Source organism: Emys orbicularis, chromosome 7 (assembly GCF_028017835.1).
Source record: "Emys orbicularis isolate rEmyOrb1 chromosome 7, rEmyOrb1.hap1, whole genome shotgun sequence".
NCBI lineage: Eukaryota > Metazoa > Chordata > Testudines > Emydidae > Emys > Emys orbicularis.
This window is the reverse complement of record NC_088689.1, coordinates 19,218,870-19,241,585: the sequence shown is the minus strand read 5'-3', so window position 1 is coordinate 19,241,585 and position 22,716 is coordinate 19,218,870. Positions and strand designations below refer to the sequence as shown.

At 41.8% G+C, this 22,716-nt stretch overlaps 1 protein-coding gene across 1 annotated transcript in view; it reads right to left on the bottom strand.

Moving 5' to 3' along the window:
• Positions 1-19,097: 19,097 nt before the first annotated feature.
• Positions 19,098-22,716, bottom strand: part of BTBD16 (BTB domain containing 16) — a 43,869-nt gene continuing 40,250 nt past the window's right edge. The window contains exons 16-17 of the mRNA XM_065407589.1: positions 21,628-21,816; positions 19,098-19,166 (exon numbers count right to left, since the gene is read on the bottom strand). Of these exons, the coding sequence (XP_065263661.1) occupies positions 19,098-19,166; positions 21,628-21,816 (258 nt within the window). The remainder of the gene's footprint in view (positions 19,167-21,627; positions 21,817-22,716) is intronic.

The window sequence follows — 22,716 nt, the reverse complement described above, 5'->3', positions numbered from 1 at the left end:
AGCTTGTGGGCAGACTCCTGGTATAACGGATTTGAGCCATGATAGCAGCACAGCATTGTGGTACTCCAAGGTTACAGGGCAAGCAGTGACAGAACCCCTTACTGGTGTGGGTGATCCCCAAATTGTCAGAGGGTGGTGTCCCAGCTGGAAGGGAGGAGTAGGGACAAGGTTACCACATGCAGTGCTCTGGAGAAGCACTACCACAAAGAGGGCAGCGTGAGGAGGCTGTAGTAACTTAGGGCAGGTCTACACTTAAAATGCTGCAGTGGCCCAGCTGCACCAGCGTAGCTGTGCCATTATAATGCTTCAGCGAAGACATGACCTACGCTGACAGGAGGGCTTCTCCCGTTGACATAGGCCTGGTCTACACTACGAGTTTAGTTCGAATTTAGCAGCGTTAAATCGAATTAACCCTGCACCCGTCCACACAATGAAGCCATTTACTTCGACATAAAGGGCTCTTAAAATTGATTTCTGTACTCCTCCCCGACAAGGGGAGTAGCGCCGAAATCGACATTGCCATTTTGAATTAGGGTTAGTGTGGCCGCAATTCGACGGTATTGGCCTCCGGGAGCTATCCCACAGTGCACCATTGTGACCGCTCTGGACAGCAATCTGAACTCGGATGCACTGGCCAGATAGACAGGAAAAGCCCCGCGAACTTTTGAATTTCATTTCCTGTTTGCCCAGCATGGAGCGCTGATCAGCACAGGTGACCATGCAGAGCTCATCAGCACAGCCAGAATCAAAAAAGAGCTCCAGCATGGACCGTATGGGAGATACTGAATCTGATCTCTGTATGGGGAGATGAATCTGTTCTATCAGAACTCCGTTCCAAAAGACGAAATGCCAAAACATTTGAAAAAAATCTCCAAGGCCATGATGGACAGAGGCCACGACAGGGACTCAACACAGTGCTGCGTGAAACTTAAGGAGCTGAGACAAGCGTACCAGAAAGCCAAAGAATCAAATGGACGCTCATGGAGGGAGGAGCAACTGACGACTGTAGCTATCCCACAGTTCCCACACTCTCCGAAAACCATTTGAATTCTGGGTTGAACTCCCAATGCCTGAAGGAAACATTGTCGCGGGTGGTTCAGGGTATATGTCGTAAGGCCCCTATCCTCCCCCCCCCCCCCCATGAAAGCAAAGGGGAAAAAAATCGTTTCTCGCCTTTTTTCACTGTCACCGTATGTCTACTGGATGCTGCTGGCAGACGCGGTGCTGCAGCGCTACACAGCAGCATCCCCTTGCTTTGCCTTGCGGATGGCAGACGGTGCAGTATGACTGGTAACGGTCATAGTCGTCCCGTGGGTGCTCCTGGCTGGCCTTGGTGAGGTCGGTCGGGGGCGCCTGGACAAAAAGGGGAATGACTCCAGGTCATTCTCTTCTTTAAGTTTTGTGTAATGGAGATTCAGTCCTGCCTGGAATATCATGCCAGCTGGAGGTTTCTGCCTCAGGCTGCTCTCCCAGTTGACAGCACCACGCGGTTGCACCTACCCCAGCCTACCCCTTGCTCCCAGGGCTCACAATCAGATACTTAGACCTCTACATTTTGCTGCAAATAAAAAAATTAAGCTGCCGTTTAGAACTGTCCCCCAACATACATATCCTGGGACATTTTGTATTTTACCAGTGTCAACCAAAGGCCCCCACACAAATGGAGATTCAGTTCTGCCTGTGCTTCTATCCTCGTGCTTATCACAGATTCCCATTTTCAGCTACAGGCTGAGCAAGTGCAGAATGGTGGTTCACTCGACTTCGCTGTAAGCCAGCCACCCTCCCCTCCCCTCCCCCCTTTGATCTCTGCTTGCAGAGGCAATAAAGTCAGTGTTGTTTCAAATTCATGCATTCTTTATTACTTCATCACACAAATGGGGGGATAACTGCCAAGGTAGCCCGGGAGGGGTGGGGAAGGAGGGAAGCAATGGGTGGGGTTGTTGTAGGGGCACTCCCTAGAACGGCATGTAGCTCATCATTTCTGCGGGATGTCTGGGGCTCTGACCCAGAGCGGCCGTTTGCCTCTCTGGTTCTTTAGTAGGCTTGCCTGATATTCTAGGCAGGACTGACTCTCCATTAGACAAAACTTAAAGAAGAGAATGACCTGGGGAGTCATTCCCATTTTTGTCCAGGCGCCCTCGACCGACCTCACCGAGGCCGGCCAGGAGCATCCATGACAGCAGCAGACGGTACAGTATGACTGGTAACCATCTTTGCCAACTTGCAAAGCAGCAGACGGTACAGTATGGCTGGTAACCGTCTTTGCTAAATTGCAAAGGCAAGGGGATGCTGCTGTGTAGCGCTGCAGTACCACGTCTGTCAGCAGCATCCAGTAGACATACGGTGACAGTGAAAAAAGGCTGAATGGGCTCCACGGTTGCCGTGCTATGGCGTCTGCCCAGGCAATCCTGGGAAAAGGGCGCGAAATGATTGTCTGCCGTTGCTTTCACGGAGGGAGGATTGACTGACGACATTTACCCATAACTACCCGCAACAAATTTTTGGCCCCATCAGGCATTGGGATCTCAACCCAGAATTCCAATGGGCGGGGGAGACTGCGGGAACTATGGGATAGCTATGGGATAGCTACCCACAGTGCAACGCTCCGGAAGTCGACGCTAGCCTCGGTACATGGACGCACACCATCGAATTAATGTGCTTAGTGTGGCCACATGCACTCGACTTTATACAATTGGTTGCCAAAAATCAAATTCTGTAAATTCGGAGTAAATCCCGTAGTGTAGGCATACCCATAGATACTCCACCTCTGCGAGAGGCAGTAGCTATGTCGACAGCAGAAGCCCTCCCATCAACATAGCAGTGTTTACAATGCAGGTTAGGTCAGTCTAACTGCGTCACTCGGGGTGGGGATTTTTACACCCCTGCGCTACATAGTTATACCAACTAATTTGCTGCTTCAGCCATATATTTCACTTTAATACAATTTGCTCTAAATTAAATTTAAAATTGATATTTTAAAAGTTATGAAAAATCTCCTATAGACCAAAGAGATCCAACATTAACATCACTGGGAAACTCCTTCTCAAATACACTTTAATACACATCCAGTATCTGGGGAATGAAGTGGAAATGTAGAAAATAATCCCCAAATACCATGCTTATTAACCTTTCTAACTCCATTTTCATGATTGGCTAGGTAACTTTATCCCATAGCAGAAGCTGAACAACTTTGCATGTACGTAGAAATAAAGAACTATGAACAAAACATCCCTTCACTGATATTAAGAAATTATTTTGCAGCAGACAAAACATTATTGTTAAAACTAGCCATTATATTACAGTGGAAATTAGGGAAGGAATCAGGCCAATGAATTACTAAGTATACAACAGAGTGCATTCACTGAAATCCTTTGATTCTGGGTCCAATCCTGCAAAGCATTTGGCCCTATTCAACAAAGAATTTAAATACATGCATTACTTTAAGCACAAGAGTATTTCCATTGAAGTCAATGGGGCTACCTAAGTGCTTAAGTTATGTACTGTGCTAAATCAGGGCCTCTATGCCGAGAAAGCCTTCAATGCATGCAGTCAGCTTGTGGAATCAGGATCAGGCCCTGTATGAACTTCTCCTAGATTGTTTTGCTTACTGTTACAATTTATCAGAACTGTTTTCACAAACAAAAGCTTGTTTGCCTTAAAAATCCCCCATCAATTTCCAACGATTTGTTGAAATCTTCAATTCAGATATATTGAAACCTACCTCAAAAATGGCTTGTTATGACCCCTTCACACTTTCCATATAATTACGTCTCCTTGAAAATGCATCCAGCAGCAGTATTTATAGAAAAGAAATTGTTACCAAGTTACTAATTGTTTTTATTGTGTTTAGTTTTGTATTCAATCCTGCTCCCATTGATTCCAGTAGAAATGTTTGGCCATTGATTTCAATGGGAGTAGGTAGGAGCTTGAGCTATTATACGTTTATATTTGCTTTTGCTTATGCTCTTCCAAAAAGCATAAGGGTCATTCTAAAACTGATAGTTAACAGCACTCTTCCTTAGGCTCAAAAGAAGGGGTGTGTTTTTGAAGTAGTAGGACCAGTGTGCTAGTCAGTGCTCTGCAGATGTCTGTGGTTTGAGAGGAGGTGGTATCTCCATACTTGCAACTAAGGTTTCATTATGAAGCTAATTTTGATCCCCTTTGTAACACTCAGAAGAAAAATCCTCATGCAGTCACATTTTTAGACACTGTCAGTACAATGTTATGGCAAAGTATTTGTAATGGCTGTTCCTTGTGACTAATGCTGTATTCTTACTTTAATAGGAAAAGTGAATAACAATAGCAATTTCTAGTAAAATTGTGTATGCATGTAAGCTTGTATTTGAGACCAATCAGTATGTTGTCATTTTCTCACTAGATGCTGATACCAACCTGGGGTTCAGTCAAGGCTCCTTTCCTTTCCTCTTTCCTACTTACAATCTTTTCCCTAGAGGCCATTTGAGTGTCTAGTCTTATTTGAATCTTTTCTTTTGCTTATAGTCAAAAAGAGCCCTTTACATGCTTTATTTCCCCCTGCAAATATTTCTCTTAAAGATATTTTCCTCATTCCTATGTGCACGTAATTTAAACTGAAAAATATCTGGGTCCTTCTCCAGTAACTACCAAACTACATTCCTAGCTTTCTTCCTGTGGTTTGCTTGATACAATATTTATTCTTTTAAAAGAACAAACAAGCTACCCTCTTTTCTGTTTTAGCCAAGAGTCATCCTGGCTAACAGCTGGGAAAATTCTCTTTAAAGACTATTTTTGATACAAAGTTTGAAAATCTTTTCTTGGTCAAGGGTTATGCCCCTCTACTTCCAACATTTGAAAGATGAAGGTTTATTCTCTGCTTGAATGAAGGGCGTATTCTGTGCTGAAATATATGCAAGTTGCCCAGAGATTTTTCAGGTAGTTTTCTTATAATTGTTGCAGCCACTTGCTCAACTTAGAGTGTTGTTTTATCTTTTATTGTTATTACATTCAGCAGTAAAATGTCTAAGTGAAAGTCAACACTTAATGCTTGAATGGTCTTATGGCTAAGATTCAGTCTCGACATGTGGATTAAATTCCTGGCTCTGCCACAGACACCTCATGTGGCCTTGGGCAGGCCACATCACCTATCTGTGCCTCACTTTCATCAGCTGTAAAATGGATTAATGATACATACCTACCTTTGTGAAAGGCGTTGAGATTTACAGATGAAAAAGTGCTATATGATTGCAAAGAATAATTAATAGTGACTACTACAAAAATGAGATTTTCTACTAGAAAAAGAATGTTTATTAAAATGAAATATACAGTATATGATATACACTGCAGTGAAACTGACTCTGAGACTTGGAGTCGTTCTGATATCTTTTTTCACCAGGGAGCCAGGAGGGAGATCCTGATTGAGCATGACAGCTGGAGTGAGATTCCATGTGGCACCAATAAGAGGCATAATACAGAACTCAGAGCCCAGAAGGAGGACAGGTAAGGCAGCTTTTAGCCACGTGTGTGCTCTCTGATCCTGGACTGCTCTGAGGGCTGGAGAGGTCCCCAACCGAACTTACAAAGCTCTGCTACTGCCCCATCCCCAACACACTCTCCTGCCCGCATCCCACCACCGATGCTAGGGCTTGGTAGGGGGTCCTCTGGAGGTAGCCTGTTATCCAAACTTCCCAGCCAGAACTGGGGCTTTTTAGGCTCTTTCACATCACTCTGGCCCTATTACACAGAGTAAAGAGGCTGCAGCGGGGATGAGAATCTTACCTCTGGTTCTTTCACTCTGATTTGTACTCTATATAGAAAGCTGCAAGTCAAGCCATTCCATGATAGTTTTGTCTAACACACACTGTGCATGTAGGCCTATACCTATGAATATAAATAACAGACAGAGCGGAGAGGAGGAAACTGCATATAAGGCATCACTGCATGCTCCAATGCTATAAATTTAAACAATCTATATTCCGAGCAGGAGAAAGCTTTTATGTCACATTTTCTATCCTGGTGACTGCTAGATTGAATGCTGATACTGTATTTGCAGATGGTTTTAGTAAAAATGAAGAGAAACTGTATCCGTTCAACGGTATCAGTTCATCCCAAATTAGGGGTAAAAATCTCATCATGTAAGAAATAATCCAAATTATGGCCATCCTCTTTTTGAGTGGGAGAGGAGTTCTTTAACAAGAAGGGGTGACTTGATGTATGCGGACATGGACAGTAGTGTGACCTGGCATTTCATACAAGTGTCAGCATCTAATATGGCGGGGCGGTGAGATGCCAGTGAAGGCTTAGTCTTGTCATTGTGCACAAATCTGAGGGAACATTATCCTAATTAGAGCTCAAGTGGGAGTCTTTCCATTGATGTTAATGGGAGTTGGGCAGACCCTTGGGCTTTCTTATATGGGCCTGTATTAGTCCTGCTTAAGAAGTGGCACATTAAAGTTTGCAAGTGAAGTGCTAGTTTGGTTTCCTTCACCAGTGTAATCAAGGACTTTGCAGGGGAGGGGAAAAAATCAGCATTTTTGTTTCATTTGGGAAGCAGGGAGTTTTTCTGGTTTAAAATTGGTGAGCCCTGAGAAAGTTGTTAAATTGGATTGTTTTCTGTTGGACTCCCTATTACCCTGAAAAGGGTGGAATTAAATTGTGACCGGGCTGGAGGGCTAAATTAAGGGAGGGTGAACAACCAGAGGCCCAAAGTGGATGTCATCATGAGGTGCTAGCTGGGGCAAGAACTGCTACACCATATCCAGCCATGAGTTGGTGCTCCAGGGGCAACACCACTCTTTTACAAGGTGATATGATGCAATGGTAAAAAAAATGCTGGTGACCAGTTTACCCTAATGCTCCTGGTGCTGTAGCAATAGTGGGAGAATTTCACAAGTAGTTCATTATAGATACAGCCATAGCATAGTCAATTTAGTGATGCTTTTCTGGCTTTTTTATTATTTATTACTCCTATCATTACAGAGCCAACAAAATCCTGGGAGAGGCAGCTGGAGTCTACTGTGACTTGTGTGCCATCACTGATATTTAAATTCTGAATGCAGAATCTGTTTTTCTTCTGAGTGGTGAGGCATGAACCAGAAAAGACACAGCTTAATGTTTAGAGCCCAGGTTGAGTTTACAAGCAGGACAGAAAAAACTAAAAATATGGCATTTTTTCCTAAATAGAACAGGTTTGATCTGGAATTAAGGAAATTAAAAATAACAGTGATATTACAGATTGATTAAGTCACTTTCCAGACTATACCTGCACTTTCAGAAGCTCATTACATTACATTCCTCACTGATCATACAAAAAAATATGGGGCCAGGTCTTAAGCTGATGTAAATCAATGTTGCTCCATTGGTTTTAATGGCACTAAATCAATTTATACAAGATGAGGATGTTGCCTATGATTTGTGGTTTATCAGTACAGGAAGTATATACACCTCTTTGAAGTAAATTACCAGTTATCAAATCTATACAAAACATAGTTATAATAAGATATAATAATGTTACAATGGCTGAGAAACCCTGCTATTCAGAGACTATGAAATTTACAGCTATAGATTATAATACTTCGCATTTAATGCCTTTCATATGAGAACATCAATGCCTTTCATAAGGGGCTCATTCCCTAAAACAAAGCTAAGACCTACTTGTTGTCAGCTTCTTATTCATTATTTTTGTTGTGATAGTGCCTAGGAGCCCCAGTTATGGACCATAGTGCTAGGTACTGTACAAACACAGAACAAAGAGTTGGTTTCTAACCCAAAGACCTTACAATCTAGGCATAAGACAAGAGACAACAGATGGCTACAGATAGATACACAGGGGAACACAAAAAACCAATATACAGGGGAACACAAGAAAACAATAAGACATGATACACAGTGATCTGATCATACCAGCTGCTAACCATTGTTGGTTTTTGTGGGCATCACAGCAAAAGGAGCTTTTCAAGAAGAGACTTGAAGGGGGATAATGAGGTAACTTTGCAGATGTAGCCTTCCCTGGTTACCATTAAATTCTAACTGAATTTTTAGGCAAATATGGATAAGGAAGCATCTTAGAAAGTTACTCACAACAATGAATTAATGTCACATATACATTTTTTAAGGGCTGCTGAGACCAGCTTCATCGCAGGCCTTTGTGGTATATCAAAATGCACCAGGTTTTGTAAGGCAGAAATCTGATTTTGTTGGGGCCTGTTAGAATACCAATTGAAGTTAACAGAGCTTTTTCATTGCCTTCACTGGGCTTTGTATTAATCTCTTGTTCCCCTGGTATCTAGGTCACAACGGTCCCAAAAGTCACAGTAAAATTGACTGTACAGTTTTACTATGCTAAGAGCCTTTACAGATTCCCAGTGTGATTCTGTGGTTGCTGACTGGTCTATAAAAGATATCTTACCTTTTTTTTATAAATGTGATTGAGTGCGGTTCAGACAGGGATAATGAAGAAATGACTGAATCTATCAATCCTATTTTTGTCATGGTGACAGAAAATAGAAATGACTCATGCTTTCACTCATCATTTGGCAGGCTCATCACACTCTGCAGCAAAGTTTAATAGTATTGTGTAGTGGCTTGGGCCAGGTTTCTGACTGGGAATATGGGCTGGGGCAGCTCTGCGGCATCCTGTCTCAGTTTTCTCTTTTGGAATCCTCAATAACCCACAAAAGGCTTTCACAAGTTCAATAACAATAGCCCTTCTTGGGGTCTGGTTTATTAACAACTCATTAACAAATGAGTCTTCTGCCGCTGCCTCAAGTTGGGCACCTCCCTGAGGGTCTTGTCTGTCTTCTGGTTTCCAAGTTGGACACAGTTTTTCAGCCCTTCCCAAGTTTGGTTCAGTCTTTCCCCTTAACCCATCATGGGATCCTTTAGGTCACTCCTGCTCTCTTCTGAGCAGCCACTCACACACCTTACTAGCTGGAGTCTTCCATAGGCCTCTGTCTGCCTTGTGGTCTCCTCTCAAGCCAGCACCCTACTGCTGGACTGCCTTCCTCCAATGATGTGTATCAGGGTGGGGCTAATGGAACAAGGCTGACTGGCACAAGGCCTCTGGTCCTTAAAGGTGCATGCCACCCTGATACAGTTATGCTAATAAATTCATTATTCTGGCTTTAGAGAAGCAGTATGAGACTTAACAATCATCCCAGACTACTAAATAAGGGACTGATTCTACAGTCATTTGACTCAAGAGTTTTGCTAGCATAGGAACTGCAGGATTGAGTCTGTCATAGTATATGGAATTAAATGCCATCTTAAACAGGAAGTGTTTATTAAATAAAACAACTACAAACTCAGACACAATCAGACTTCCCACCCCACTGGAGTTCCAGTTTTGTCTCCCTTGTTTACAGAGGACTACACCCTCAATGCAGCATGCAGAGACAGAGCAGCCGAATAATATTCTACAAATAAGCATATCATTGGAGTGTCTTATGAAAGATTCTGTGGCACTTGGAGGCAGCTGATGAGGAGTGGGTGGCTTTAATCACAGAGGCAGGGTTTCTGGCACTTTGATACGAGCATGGTATTGGAGGCAGTAGGAGGAATGTTCCAGATACTCGAGTCCAAAGACCTTTAGCAACTGAAGCACCTACAGTGCTTGCTTCAGCCGTGGTAAGTCTGGTTAGCTACCAGGGACTGTGTCAAAGAAGTTTGGTATCATGGCATGCTGAAGACTCCATGAAAAACTGCTGTTACAATTATAGTGCAGTTACAGTGCTATGTAATGCAATTCTGGTACAGTTACAGTGCAATGTACAATTATAGTACAATGTTACAGTACAAACAATGTTATAATGCAAATTACTACTACTGAGCATGCAAATTAGATAAGCCATGCTGAAGGTTGGTTAGACTCTGTGCATAAATATATTAAACTTATCAAGCAAAGGCAGTAAATCCAGATGCACATGTGGTTATGCATTTGCACAAGTATTATTGTATGTCATATTTGAAAATATGCATTTCCTGGATAATATTATATAATATGGGCTGTTGATTAATCGCCGTTAACTCATGCAATTAATTTAAAAAAAATTAATCATGATTAATCGCAGTTTTAATTGCACTGTTAAACAATACCAATTGAAATTTATTAAATATTTTGGATACTTTTCTACATTTTCATATATATTGTATTCTGTGTTGTAATTGAAATCAAAGTGTATATTATTTTTATTACAAATATTTGCACTGTAAAAATGATAAATAGTATTTTTCAGTCACCTCATACAAGTACCCTAGTGCAATCTCTTTGTTGTGAAAGTGCAACTTACAAATGTAGATTTTGTTGTTGTTACATAACTGCACTCAAAAACAAAACAATTATCGCAATTAATCACAGTTTTAATCGCACTGTTAAACAATAGAATACCAATTGAAATTTATTAAAAATGTTTTTCTACATTTTCAAATATATTGATTTAAATTACAACACAGAATACAAAGTGTACAGTGCTCACTTTATATTACTTTTGATTACAAATATTTCCATTGTAAAAATGATAAACAAAATAAATAGTATTTTTCAATTCACCTCAAACAAGTACTGTAGTGCAATGTCTTTGTCGTGAAAGTGCAACTTACAAACGTAGATTTTTTTGTTACAGAACTTCACTCAAAAAGAAAACAACGAAAATCTTTAGAGCCTACAAGTCCACTCAGTCCTACTTCTTGTTCAGCCAATCGCTGGGCTTGTCTACACCACGCAGCTTGTAGCAACACAGCCTTGTCACTAAAAATGAGTGTGTGTAAATGCTTTGTCGGTACTTTGTCGGCACTTTTGCAGACAAAATACTTCCAGCCCCATGAGCGGCATTAGCTTTGTTGGCAGGAGAGTGCTCCTGCCAACAAAGCCGCATTCACACTGCCACTTGTGTCGGCAAAACTTTTGTCTTTTGCCGGGGGGGCTTTTTTAAATACCCATGCAAGACAAACTTTTTGTCAACAACTTCACAGTGTAGACGTACCCGCTAAGACAAACAAGTTTGTTTACGTTTACAGGAGATAATGCTGGCCTCTTCTTATTTACAGTGTCACCAGCCACGGTGAGAAAGTGAGAACAGGCGTTCACATGGGATTTTTGAGCTGGCATTGCAAGCTATTTACCTGCCAGATATGCTAAACGTTCGTATGCCCTTTCATGTTTCGGCCACCATTCCAGAGGACATTATGATTCCATGCTGATGATGCTTATTAAAAAAACTAATGCGTTAATTAAATTTGTGACTGAACTCCTTGGGGGAGAATTGTATGTCTCCAGCTCTGTTTTACCCCCATTCTGCCATATATTTCATGTTATAGCCGTCTCAGATGATGACTCAGCACACTGTTGTTCATTTTAAGAACACTTTCACTGCAGGTGTGGAGCATGCTTTCAGAAGTCTTAAAAGAGCAATACTCCGATGAGGAAACTACAGAACCCGAACCACCAAAAAAGAAAATCAACTTTCTGTTGGTGGCATCTGACTCAGATGATGAAAATGAACATACGTCAGTCCGCTCTGCTTTAGATTGTTATCGAGCAGAACCTGTCGTCAGCATGGACGCATGTCCTCTGGAATGGTGGTTGAAGCGTGAAGGGACATATGAAACTTTAGCACATCTGGCATGTAAATATCTTGCGACGCCGGCTACAACAGTGCCATGAGAACACCTGTTCTCACTTTCAGGTGACATTTTGAACAAGAAGCCGGCAGCATTACCTCCTGCAAATATAAACAAACTTGTTTGTCTGAACGATCGGCTGAACAAGAAATAAGACTGAATGGACTTGTAGGCTCTAAAGTTTTACATTGTTTTATTTTTGAATGCAGTTATTTTTTTGTACATAATTCTACATTTGTAAGTTCAACTTTCATGATAAAGAGATTGCACTACAGTACTTGTATTAGGTAAACTGAAAAATACTATTTCTTTTGTTTTTTTTATAGTGCAAATACTTGTAATCAAAAATAAATATAAAGTGAGCACTGTACACTTTGTATTCTATTTTGTAATTGAAATCAATATATTTGAAAATGTAGAACAAATCCAAAAATATTTAAATAAATGGTATTCTATTATTGTTTAACAGTGCAGTTAATCGTGATTATTTTTTTAATTGCATGATTAATCGCAATTAATTTTTTTAATTGCTTGACAGCCCTATATATAATCATACCACAAATTACCCAGGAATTTATAGATATAATCAAATACTTCCCCAAACAACTCCAAGTGAAACTTTACAGCCTCATCCCCCAGGGACCTTCTACACCCTTCCCAAGATACACAAACAAGGGAACCCAGGCAGACCCACCATATTTGGTCATCACATTCTTACTGAAGGAACAGCAAGACTCAGGAAAACTATCCTCAAACCACTCATCACACAAAGGGCCAGCTTCCTCCAGGACACAACCTGCTTCCTCCAAAAACTCTGCAACATTAACAACCTCCCTCTGAACACCATCCTTGCCACAATCATTGTCACCACTCAATGCACCAACATCACTCACAACAACGTCGCCACCTACCTCAAATATCTACAAGACAGTGGACAACATTCAGATATCTATCCCAAACACAATTGCCCAACTCATCCATTTCATCCTCAACCATAGGAATTTTACATTCCACAACAAACACTTTGTCCAAACCATGGGAACAGCCATGGGTACTAGGATGGCCCCCTATATGCCTCCTCATGGGCCGCATTGAGGAAGAATTTCTGGACAAATATACCATGAAACCAATGATATATCTGTAATACATCAATGATATTTTCATCCTCTGAACAGACAACATAAACTCCCTCACAGATTTCCACCAACACTTCAGCAACCACCACCCATCCATCAAACACTCTCTAGAACACTCCCACACCAGCATCAACTTCTTGGACACCATCATTCACGTCAACAATGGAATCCTATAGATAACCATATACAAGAAACCCACTGATCACCACACTTACCTTCACAGATATATTATCCACACCCACACACAGCCATATCACAGAATATGCTCTGAGGTGACAGTCCGGGATACACACCTTAACACACTTAAAACCATCTTCACCAAACAAGGACACTCCACCACAGAAGTAGATTGCACCATGGAACAGGCCACCAAAATACCCCAAGAGAACCTGCTTCAATACAGGAAAAGAAAACCCCTCCAACCCCACACCCCCAGTTGTCACCTTCCACCCACTGGAACCCATATAGGCTATCATTAAACAATTACAACCTATACTTGATGGGGACCACATCCTGAAATAAATATTTCCTTAATCTTCTCTTCTGGTCTTCAAACAACCCCCCAATCTTGTCGAGCTCACTGTCCAAAGTAAACTCTCCACAGACTGGGACACACCAACTCAAAGCAGCACCAGACCTTGCCAGAACGGTTGCAAAACCTGCAGACATATCTCCACTGCTATGATGATCAATATCACCCCCCAATACACCTTTCAAGATCCAAAGGTTCCACACATGCCTAACACAACATGTGGTGTACCTCACCCAGTGCACTAAATGTCCCAGTAACAATTATGTGGGTGAAACCAGATAATCATTACACTTGAATGAACTTACACAGAAAAATGATAAAAGACAAAAACACCATCTCACCCATGGTCAAACACTTTTCACAAAGCAATCACTCCATATGTGACCTCTCTGCCTCGTCCTCAAAGGAAACCTGTACAACAGCTTCAAAAGATGAGCATGGGAGTTTAAATTCATAATTTTACTAGACACTAAAAATCATGGACATAAAGACAATGGGTTTATGGCTTATTACAATAATCTGTATCCCACTGACCACCCTTTTTAGTCCTCTGACTGCCAGATGCTGTGACTGGATGACAGGAGAAGGATCACATGATAATTGCCCTGTTCTGTTCATTCCCTTTAAAGCATCTGACATTGGCCACTGTCAGAAGACAGGATACGGGGCTAGATGGACCACCCGTTTGACCCACTACGCACATTCTTATACTCTTAGGTGTTAACTGGCCACCTCATCTTGAATGGTCTCTTACAATATGTGTTAACTACTTATTCCACCTTGTACTTAGCTGTGACAATCTGAGTACTTCTCCCAGACCTGAAGAAGAGCTCTGAGTAAGCTTGAAAGCTTGTCTCTCTCACCAACAGAAGTTGGTCCAGTAAAAGATATTACCTCACCCACCTCTAAGATGAGTCATGACCTAAAATGGAACAAAGAAGGCATTGAAAGGCAACATTGCAGAACTACAAGGTCTTATTATTAATCATTAATAATAATTTCTTCAATGCCACGAGATAAAGAGAAAAGTTCCTGGCAATAAAAGCTACCAAACTACAAGTAACTGAAATCTCAGCATAACTAAGGGTATGTCTATACTGCAATTAAAAATCTGAAGCTAACTTGAGGTCACAGGCAGTGCTTAATTTGTAATGAAAAAGGTGCCGAGGCTCAAGCAATTAGGTGTCAGAGCACAAGCAATTTTTTTACATTACAATTTTTTATAGCCCCAGAGATGCTTGGGCTCAGCCCTGGCAAGTCCTGGCACAAATTAAGCATTGGTCACAGGGCTTGGGCTGAGGAACTGTTTAACTGCGGTATAGACATTCGGGCTTGAGCTGCAGCCCAAACTTGGGGACTCTCCCACCTCACAGGGTCTTACAGCCCGGGCTCCAGCCCAAGCCCAAACATCTACACCACAATTAAACAGCCCCTTAGCCCAAGCTCCTTAGCTTGAGTCAGCTGGCATGGGCCAGCCACAGGCTTTTAATCGCAGACATACCCTAATGGTGGCAGAATCAGACCCTAGGGTTAAGAAGGCATTACTGTGTCTAGTGAACTATTTAGGTTAATAGGGAAGGAATAACAGAAAAATATTGAAATAGTGACAATGGTTACGAACGTCATAAATACACAGAAGACTTTTTGAGTGTTAGGGAGGTCAAGGGTGTCTGAAGGGAATAAAGAAACTGAGCAGGCAAGTGCAAAGCAGATGGGGGAAGAGACGGGAGTAGCTGAGCAGACGGATGTGGGAAAGATGTAAAAAGAAGAGAGATTAGTGGTGGGGGTGGGCGGGTGAGTATCCAAAAATATAAGAGAAAACAAAAGGAAAGGATTAGGTATCATTTTGGAAGAACGTGATGATGCTGAAATTGTACCTTTGCAAATATATATATGGCAGATTTTTTTTCTTGAAATGATTAAAGACCAAAGTATGTCATCCCTATCTCCCACACACTCAAATGCTTCCCCCCCCCAAGGTCTAGGAAAAGATCAAGAAAACAGCACGTATTTCTTCTGTGTGATTCAAGTTTGTTTTCCTTCACTTGGCTGACGGATATTTTTCCACTAGACTTTGCAAAGACCTGGCTTGGGTGTTCCACTGTTTGTTTACAAATACAAAAATATCTCTGACATCTGTCTGCATTCTCTCAGTAACTACATCATATTTCCTACAATTTCCCACAATCACATGCTGACCCTTGCCATAAACTTAGTATAGTTGCATTTGCTGAAACACCCTTAGCTTTACTTTTCTTTTTAAACATCACAGCTAATGCAAACTGGTGGCTTAACTAACTCAGAGCAGCTAGAATGGATCCCCTAGGGACTGGTCCACTGTCTGGGGATTGGTGGAATACATTACACAGTGGCTCCACTCTATCTGTCTCCTAACAACTCCCCAAGCCTCTCTCCTGCAACATGGGAAGAGCTGAATCCGTGGTGACCTAATAGGGAAGCTTTCAAGTTAATTTTTGCTACTTCAGTAGCACAAAGTGAATTTGGAGGGGAGAGGCTCTGGCCTTGTAATTTTTTTTTAATTAATTGTGGATTTTTTGTAAAGAAATTACAATATTGTCCAGGGTGTTCGCTGGACTCCACTGATATGCACATTCAACCTTAACTCTCCTTTAATGAAGATTTTTGTTTACGAGTATGTGGAAAAAGATCAGCGTGTATGCCCAGCCGTCTCCCAGCTCTCCACATCCCCGCTGCAGACCCTATTTTCCAAATACAAATGCTTCTTGATTTGTATTTTAGCTCATTAGGCAATTCTTTAGGATAAAGGGGAACATAAAGAAACTATAATGGATAAAATACTGGATCACAATGGAAGAAAGCACTTGAGTAACAAGATGATTCATTAAAATGAGCCAATGTTTATATTTCACTATTTGATAACTAAACAAAGATTTATTGTAGAGTTCTTAGAAAAAGTTTAGACCGAAAGACACAGCCATCTGGTAACTGGGTATACTTTTACAGAAGGGACTGCAAAAATATAAGCAACAAGGAGTCTGGTGGCACCTTAAAGACTAACAGATTTATTTGGGCATAAGCTTTTGTGGGTAAAAACCTCACTTCTTCAGATGCATCTGAAGTGAGGTTTTTACCCACGAAAGCTTATGCCCAAATAAATCTGTTAGTCTTTAAGGTGCCACCAGACTCCTTGTTGTTTTTGTAGATACAGACTAACACGGCTACCCCCTGATACTTGACAAAAATATAAGATAGCTGAAATATTTATATATATTTTTTGATTTTGTGTAGGGAGAAAATACAAAAAACAGGCAGTTCCATGTGTATTAGCCAACATAAAATAAACCTCATGCTGTAGAATTGTGGAGATGGTCTTAAAAAGAATGTTTTCCTGCCTCCATAATTGCAAGAAAATTGTATTTTATGTAGTGAAAATCATGAGAGTAAATGTATTTACAGGAATGCAACTCTGACCGGAATTACAAATGAAGTGACTTAATCAGAAATACACAGTGATCTATTCATAGCTGTTTCGAGATGCCAAGAACTTTGCAGATGCCATTGGGTCACATTGTATAAAGAGGCGGATTATAATGGGGACAGTGTGTGTGAGAATCAAACAAAACTCCTCAGAGATGTATTTTCTGACAAATAAGCAACATTATTCTCCCCTGGCATGATTTCATAATTGTTAGCACTCTCTTGTTTTTTTATACAGACTTGGGCTAGTTGTCTGATCACAGGATGGGGCATGAAGGAATCCTTGGGGTAAGATTCTGTGCTGCACCTCTGAGTTGCACAATACAGATCTTGCCTTTTAGGGGGAGAGGGATAAGGTGGCGTTAAGCCACCGTTACCACCCTCCTGATCCTGGGCTTCTCAAAGGCCTGTAGAAGCCCACAGTGTAATTTAGCCCTGGTGCCCTATATAAATGATGGGATCCCTAAGGGTAGCAATGCTGTCTGGATTTTCCACAGCCTTACAACTCTCATAGCTTCTGTTCCAGGGGAATCATCTCCCTGCTGGAAGTGAGGCTTTTAGAGCCCCTCTGGGCCTTTTAGCTAGAGGAAAGAGGCTGGAGCAGGAGTGAGGATCTCATCCATAGTTTTGAATCCCAGTTCAGGTACTGACTACTACTGTGGCTTAGGTACTGTATGTAACATTTTTGCCTGTATTTTATCTATGAATGTGTACAATAATACTGTAACCTGTTTCTGCTACTGGTTCTGTTCCACCAGTGGGATTCAGAGATGGAAGTGCTAGTGTAGAATAGCCACCCGTGTTTTAAGTGCCTTGTCACCTTACCATTCTCAGCTCTATGTGGCACAGTGCTTAAAACACCAGCAGATCTTAGTACCTTGTCTACACTAATGCTCCCATTGTTGTTACTATTGTTGGAGCTGAACTGCTGGTCACCACAGTAGGAAAGGTTAGGAAAAGCTTTGTGGTGTAAACAATGGTTGAGTGAGTCAGTGACAGAGCCAGGAGTAATACCTGAGAGTCAGTAGGTTGAATATGGAGTGACTCCACTGATGTTCATGAGAGCAGAATTGGCTTACTGTCTTCAAGTCCCTGACTTGTTCATGAGACTACAGCACCTGTTGTTTTACTGTATATAAATAACCTGAAAACCAAGTCACTACTGCTACATAAAGCATCTTGAATGTATATTCTCATCAAGAGGTATGTTAAAACAGACTGGTGTGGGAGAGAAGAAAAACTCTCTAATGGACAATGCTGGAAACATCCTATCAAAACATGTAGTTTAGACTCAACTTGTGGATTTAATAAGGTTAGATGAGATCCATTACATTTGATTTTAGCTGACTAAAGACCAAGGTTGAGATTCTGGGCTGCACCTGCCCAGAGGAGGGGGTGGAGTAAGCTTTAAGCCAACCTTGTGACCTGATACCGGGCTGTTTTGGCGGCTGGAAAGGCTCATGACATATCCTAGATTGCTCTGGGTACCTTTCTGAATTCTGGCAGCCGCTCCAGGCTGCTCTACCGCCCACAGTGTGTGCTGCAGCACCCCAGCTCCACCCCAGTCCTGTACAGAGGCTTACAAGGATACAGGGCTTTACGTTGCTCCAGCCAGCCCTTTTACATGGCATAAGGGTGCCAGAGTGGGGATGGGGGGGGGGGGGTGTGATATCCTGGCACTATTGAAGTCAGTGACAAAATTCCCATTGACTTCAACAAAGCCAGGTTTTCAGCCAATATATTGTATTTTGTCCAGTATGAATGGAGTTGGTAAAATGATTGGGTGGTACTCTTATTTCTAGCTCACAAAAGCTAATGAAAACTGTGCACTAGACTGCAAGCAACAACATTGTTGCACCCAGGGATATGACTAAGGATTAGGCGGTGATATAGAGCACAGAAGTGGTATGTAGAAATTGTAGCGATTAATTGGTACTATCTTAGTCTCATTCATGGTTTGCAGAAGCAACAGCTTTTTCATATAGTTGCAGCCAACTTGGAAAGTATTATTCAATAATGGAAAGCTAGAAATACACCATGGAGCTGTGGGAAAACCCAGGTCTGAACACCCCCAAACTTTCTGTTTGAAGTCTAGAGCTAGATTTTGTAATTTGAGTCCATGTCTAATAAAATAGAAATTGCCAATTTGCAGTTATAATTTATGGAGAACAGAAACAGGCAGTTGATTGAATTTAATCCTGAAATGAGCATGACACAAGGAAAGGTTGCAGTTTATTTTCATACTATGACAAATGTGGTTAGTTGGCTAAGCAGCCTGTACCCTTAAAGTACACGATTCGCCTCTGCTGATAATATCAAGTGCTGAAATCAGTTCTTCAGGCGAAAGAAAACTCTAGAGCTTATTTTCTTTTAGCAAATCAAGATGATGGAAAAAGAAGAGCATATGTCACATAGACTGGAATTGATGGTATTCGTGCTTTCAAGACCTACACCCAAAACCAAACCAAAATTAACATTGGAGTATTTATCTAACACCATAATTAGTTAACTACAAAATGACTCATGTTTAGTGCTTGTTTCAGCAGAAAAATTGCAAAACTATTTCTTTGAATTTCTACTGAGGAGGCAGTTTCCCTTTAAATGAGTAAGGGGTAAATCTGGTCACTGTGCTTTCTTGGGAGGGGCAAAGAATGTATTATCTGTACCTGGAATCTGGGTTTTGAAGGCAGAGTGAACAGATACTTTTGTTTTCTGAATAAAAAGCAAAAAGTCATGACATAGAAGCCTGAAGATGAACCTTAAATGTTTTTTAAATGACTTTTTGCTAAAGGGAGCTCTAGAATCTAAACATGGAACAACCTATTCCCATGTTTTCACAGGAACGTGGTATTCTGCACGTGGAGTATAATCTGTACTAATACCAGGGCCGGCACCAGGCACCAGCCGAGCAAGCTCGTGCTTGGGGTGGCAGATTCCAAGGGGCGGCATTCCAGCCGCCCATTTTTTTTTCTTTTTTTTTTTGGTTTGCAGCTCTGGCCGCCCTGTAGGGGGTAGCGGCGTGGAGGAGGGGAGCACCCTGCAGCAAACTCGGCAGGGCAGCCCGCGTCCTTCCCTCCCAGCTGACCGGAGCGGCACAGAGCCCCCCTGGCAGGCAGCACGGCGGGAGGGGCCGCGTGGCGAGTGCCCCGCTGAAGCCCTGGCTGCCCCCCTTCTCTCTCTCCCCCCTGCTCCCTCTCCCTCCCCCCCCGCTAGACCGGGCGCGCACTCCGCTGCACGTCTGCAGCACAGGGAGTCCTCCTGCACCCTGGCTCCGGCCGCCCTGCAGGGTTTTTTTGTTTTGTTTTCTGCTTTGCCGCTCCGGCCACCCAGTGGGTTTTTTGAGTGTGTGTGTGTGTGCGTGTGTGTGTGTGTGTGCTTTGCCGCTCCGGCCGCCCCGCAGGTGTTTTTTTGTGTGTGTGTGTGTGTGCACGCTTTGCCGCTCTGGCCGCCCCGCAGGTTTTTTTGCTTGGGGCGGCAAAAAAGCCAGAGCCGGCCCTGACTAATACCACTATAAATGTATTTGTCTACTTTGTCTAGTGGTTCGTTAACAGGACTAGGAGTCTGAACATGAGGGTTTCATTCGCCTCTGTCGCTAACCACATCTGTGACCTCAAGCAAGTCATTTAAACTGGCTATGCCTCAATCTGTAAAATGAGGTATTAACCTACCTTATAGGGGGGCTGTGGATTAATTAATGTTTATAAAGCATGTTATATAAACACAAAGTACACCTCTACCCCAATATAATGCTGTCCTCGGGAGCCAAAAAATCTTACCGCGTTATAGGTGAAACTGCATTATATCGAACTTGCTTTGATCCGCCGGAGTGTGCAGCCCCGCCCCCCCTGGAGCTCTGCTTTACCGCGTTATAGCTGAATTCGTGTTATATCAGGGTAGAGGTGTATTAGCATAAATTCTGATTTCAGTTACATCCACAACCTGGTTGCTCATGTGTAACACAACATAATTTGGCCAATTTCCTTTTGTGAATGGCTTTGGTTTAACCTGCATTTGAAGTAAGATTAAGGAAAGAAATACACTCACCATTTTAAACATTTGATTCGCATAGACTGTTACTACTGCTTGAGTGATTTATTTTGCTGGGTTAACCAGTTAAAAATTTCCATTAGGCCTCACCTCTGCCTGATGCATTTCACTTCTGAGAGGGGCAGAGCTCCCTCCATTTCCAATCATTTCAGTGGGAGTTGAGGGAAGTCAACACTTCCCAGAATCAGACCCTGGATAAAACCATTTTTTATGGGGCGACTTGAGTTAAGGACTGGATTGCTAGAAATACTGGCATTGATGACCGGAACATTTAAACTTTAAGAAGATTATGCTGATACCATATTAACCAACTGTAGTTTTGCAAATACTATGCAACCATTAGGAAGCCCCAAGTTAGTTAATTGTGTTACCTAGATTGCCAAGGATAAATGGAAAAGGATGAAGAAATAAATATGCCAAAAGGGAACGCAAGTCAGCAGTCTATATGAGGCAACTGTTTAAACAAACTGCTAGACACTGGTGGTGACGTCTAAGAGGTACTTGCAGACAGAACCTTGCGTGTTCCTATCAATGGCAAAGTGTTCCACTTTGGGCACAAATGCCATTATGTTTGTCATCGGTATTTAATAATGTAAAATCAGAATGGGAGGTTTTCCATTGACTGCAATGGACTTTGGATCAGGTCCAGTGTTTCTAAAGCATTTGTCAGCATTTCATATTTTGGAATTCACACACATTTCTATTGGGTTTTTCAGTCTTGTGTATCACTCTGAAATAGTATCATGTCAATGTCTGAGCTTTTTGATTGTGAGGAATGTTTGTTTTACATGGATGCTATATCAACTTTTAGAAATAGCAAGACTACGCATGGCAGAGTTTATATTTTTTAAAAATACTTACTTGGCTTTTGCAGGATGGTTTGGTAACGCCAAACTTTTGGGTAAGTTGATCAGTACTGAATTCCCTCCATTTCCCGTCCATCAGGCACTGTGCTTTTATTTCATATTTAACTTCTCGCTCCTGCCTAAGGCTGACAGGGCTATGTTCAGCAGTAAAAAAAGATAAAGCTGGGTCTGTTTGTTTGACTCTCTGAAAAGACATTACATCCAAGTCAGTTAAAAATCTGAAATATGCAATATAATGGTAATCACATTTGTTTATTAGAGAACCAACTCAAATATACATCCATTCCACTTTTGGGTATTTGAGATTTAAATCTTCAGGATCACAGCAAGTACTCATCTAAGCAGGATCTGACCAGGTCATTACTTGGGAGACCTCCAAGAAGATCTGTTTCTAGAGGCTGAATGGAACTATATTGGTGAGTAAATAGATGACATTCTTCTTCCTGATTCTGTATTGAACAAATGGCCCTCAGGAGATGCTGTCTTCTTGATGAGATGTAAAACCAAGCTCTGGTTATTAATGTTTCTATGACACTTTCAATAGGAGTGGAGAATACCTCATGAGCCAAATTCTTGGTAATTACCCTTGCTTGCCTAAAACTGGTTTAGTAATTTCAAATGGACAAGGCATTCTTCAGTTCTTGACCTGAGGGCCTGTACTCTGTCAGATTCTTATGCACTATTAAACAACTGACATGTTTCAGTGATGACTGAAATGATTTCTCTGTATATAGGACCTGGTACTACAGTCTTTCCTGTGTCTAAACTTCTTTTGAAAACACTAGGAATTTGTCTTGAGTAAGGACTCCTGGTTTGGACCTATAGTTTCTAAAGCGCTTTGTAATCCTTCTGGATGAAAGGCACTCTGGTCCAAACTAAGAGTTGTGTAAATGAATGAGACTTCACTGATGTCAGTGGTGTTTCAGTTACTTATGCCAGGTTTGAGTTTGGTCCTACGAAAAGTCATTAAATTTGCATGCAAAAAAAGAAAATAAACAATGGGCTCAATTCTGTACTATAATTTGGCCCCCTTTGTCTTGGTTTAGTGGCAAAAAGGGATGGGAAAATTGCTGGATCTCCCCAG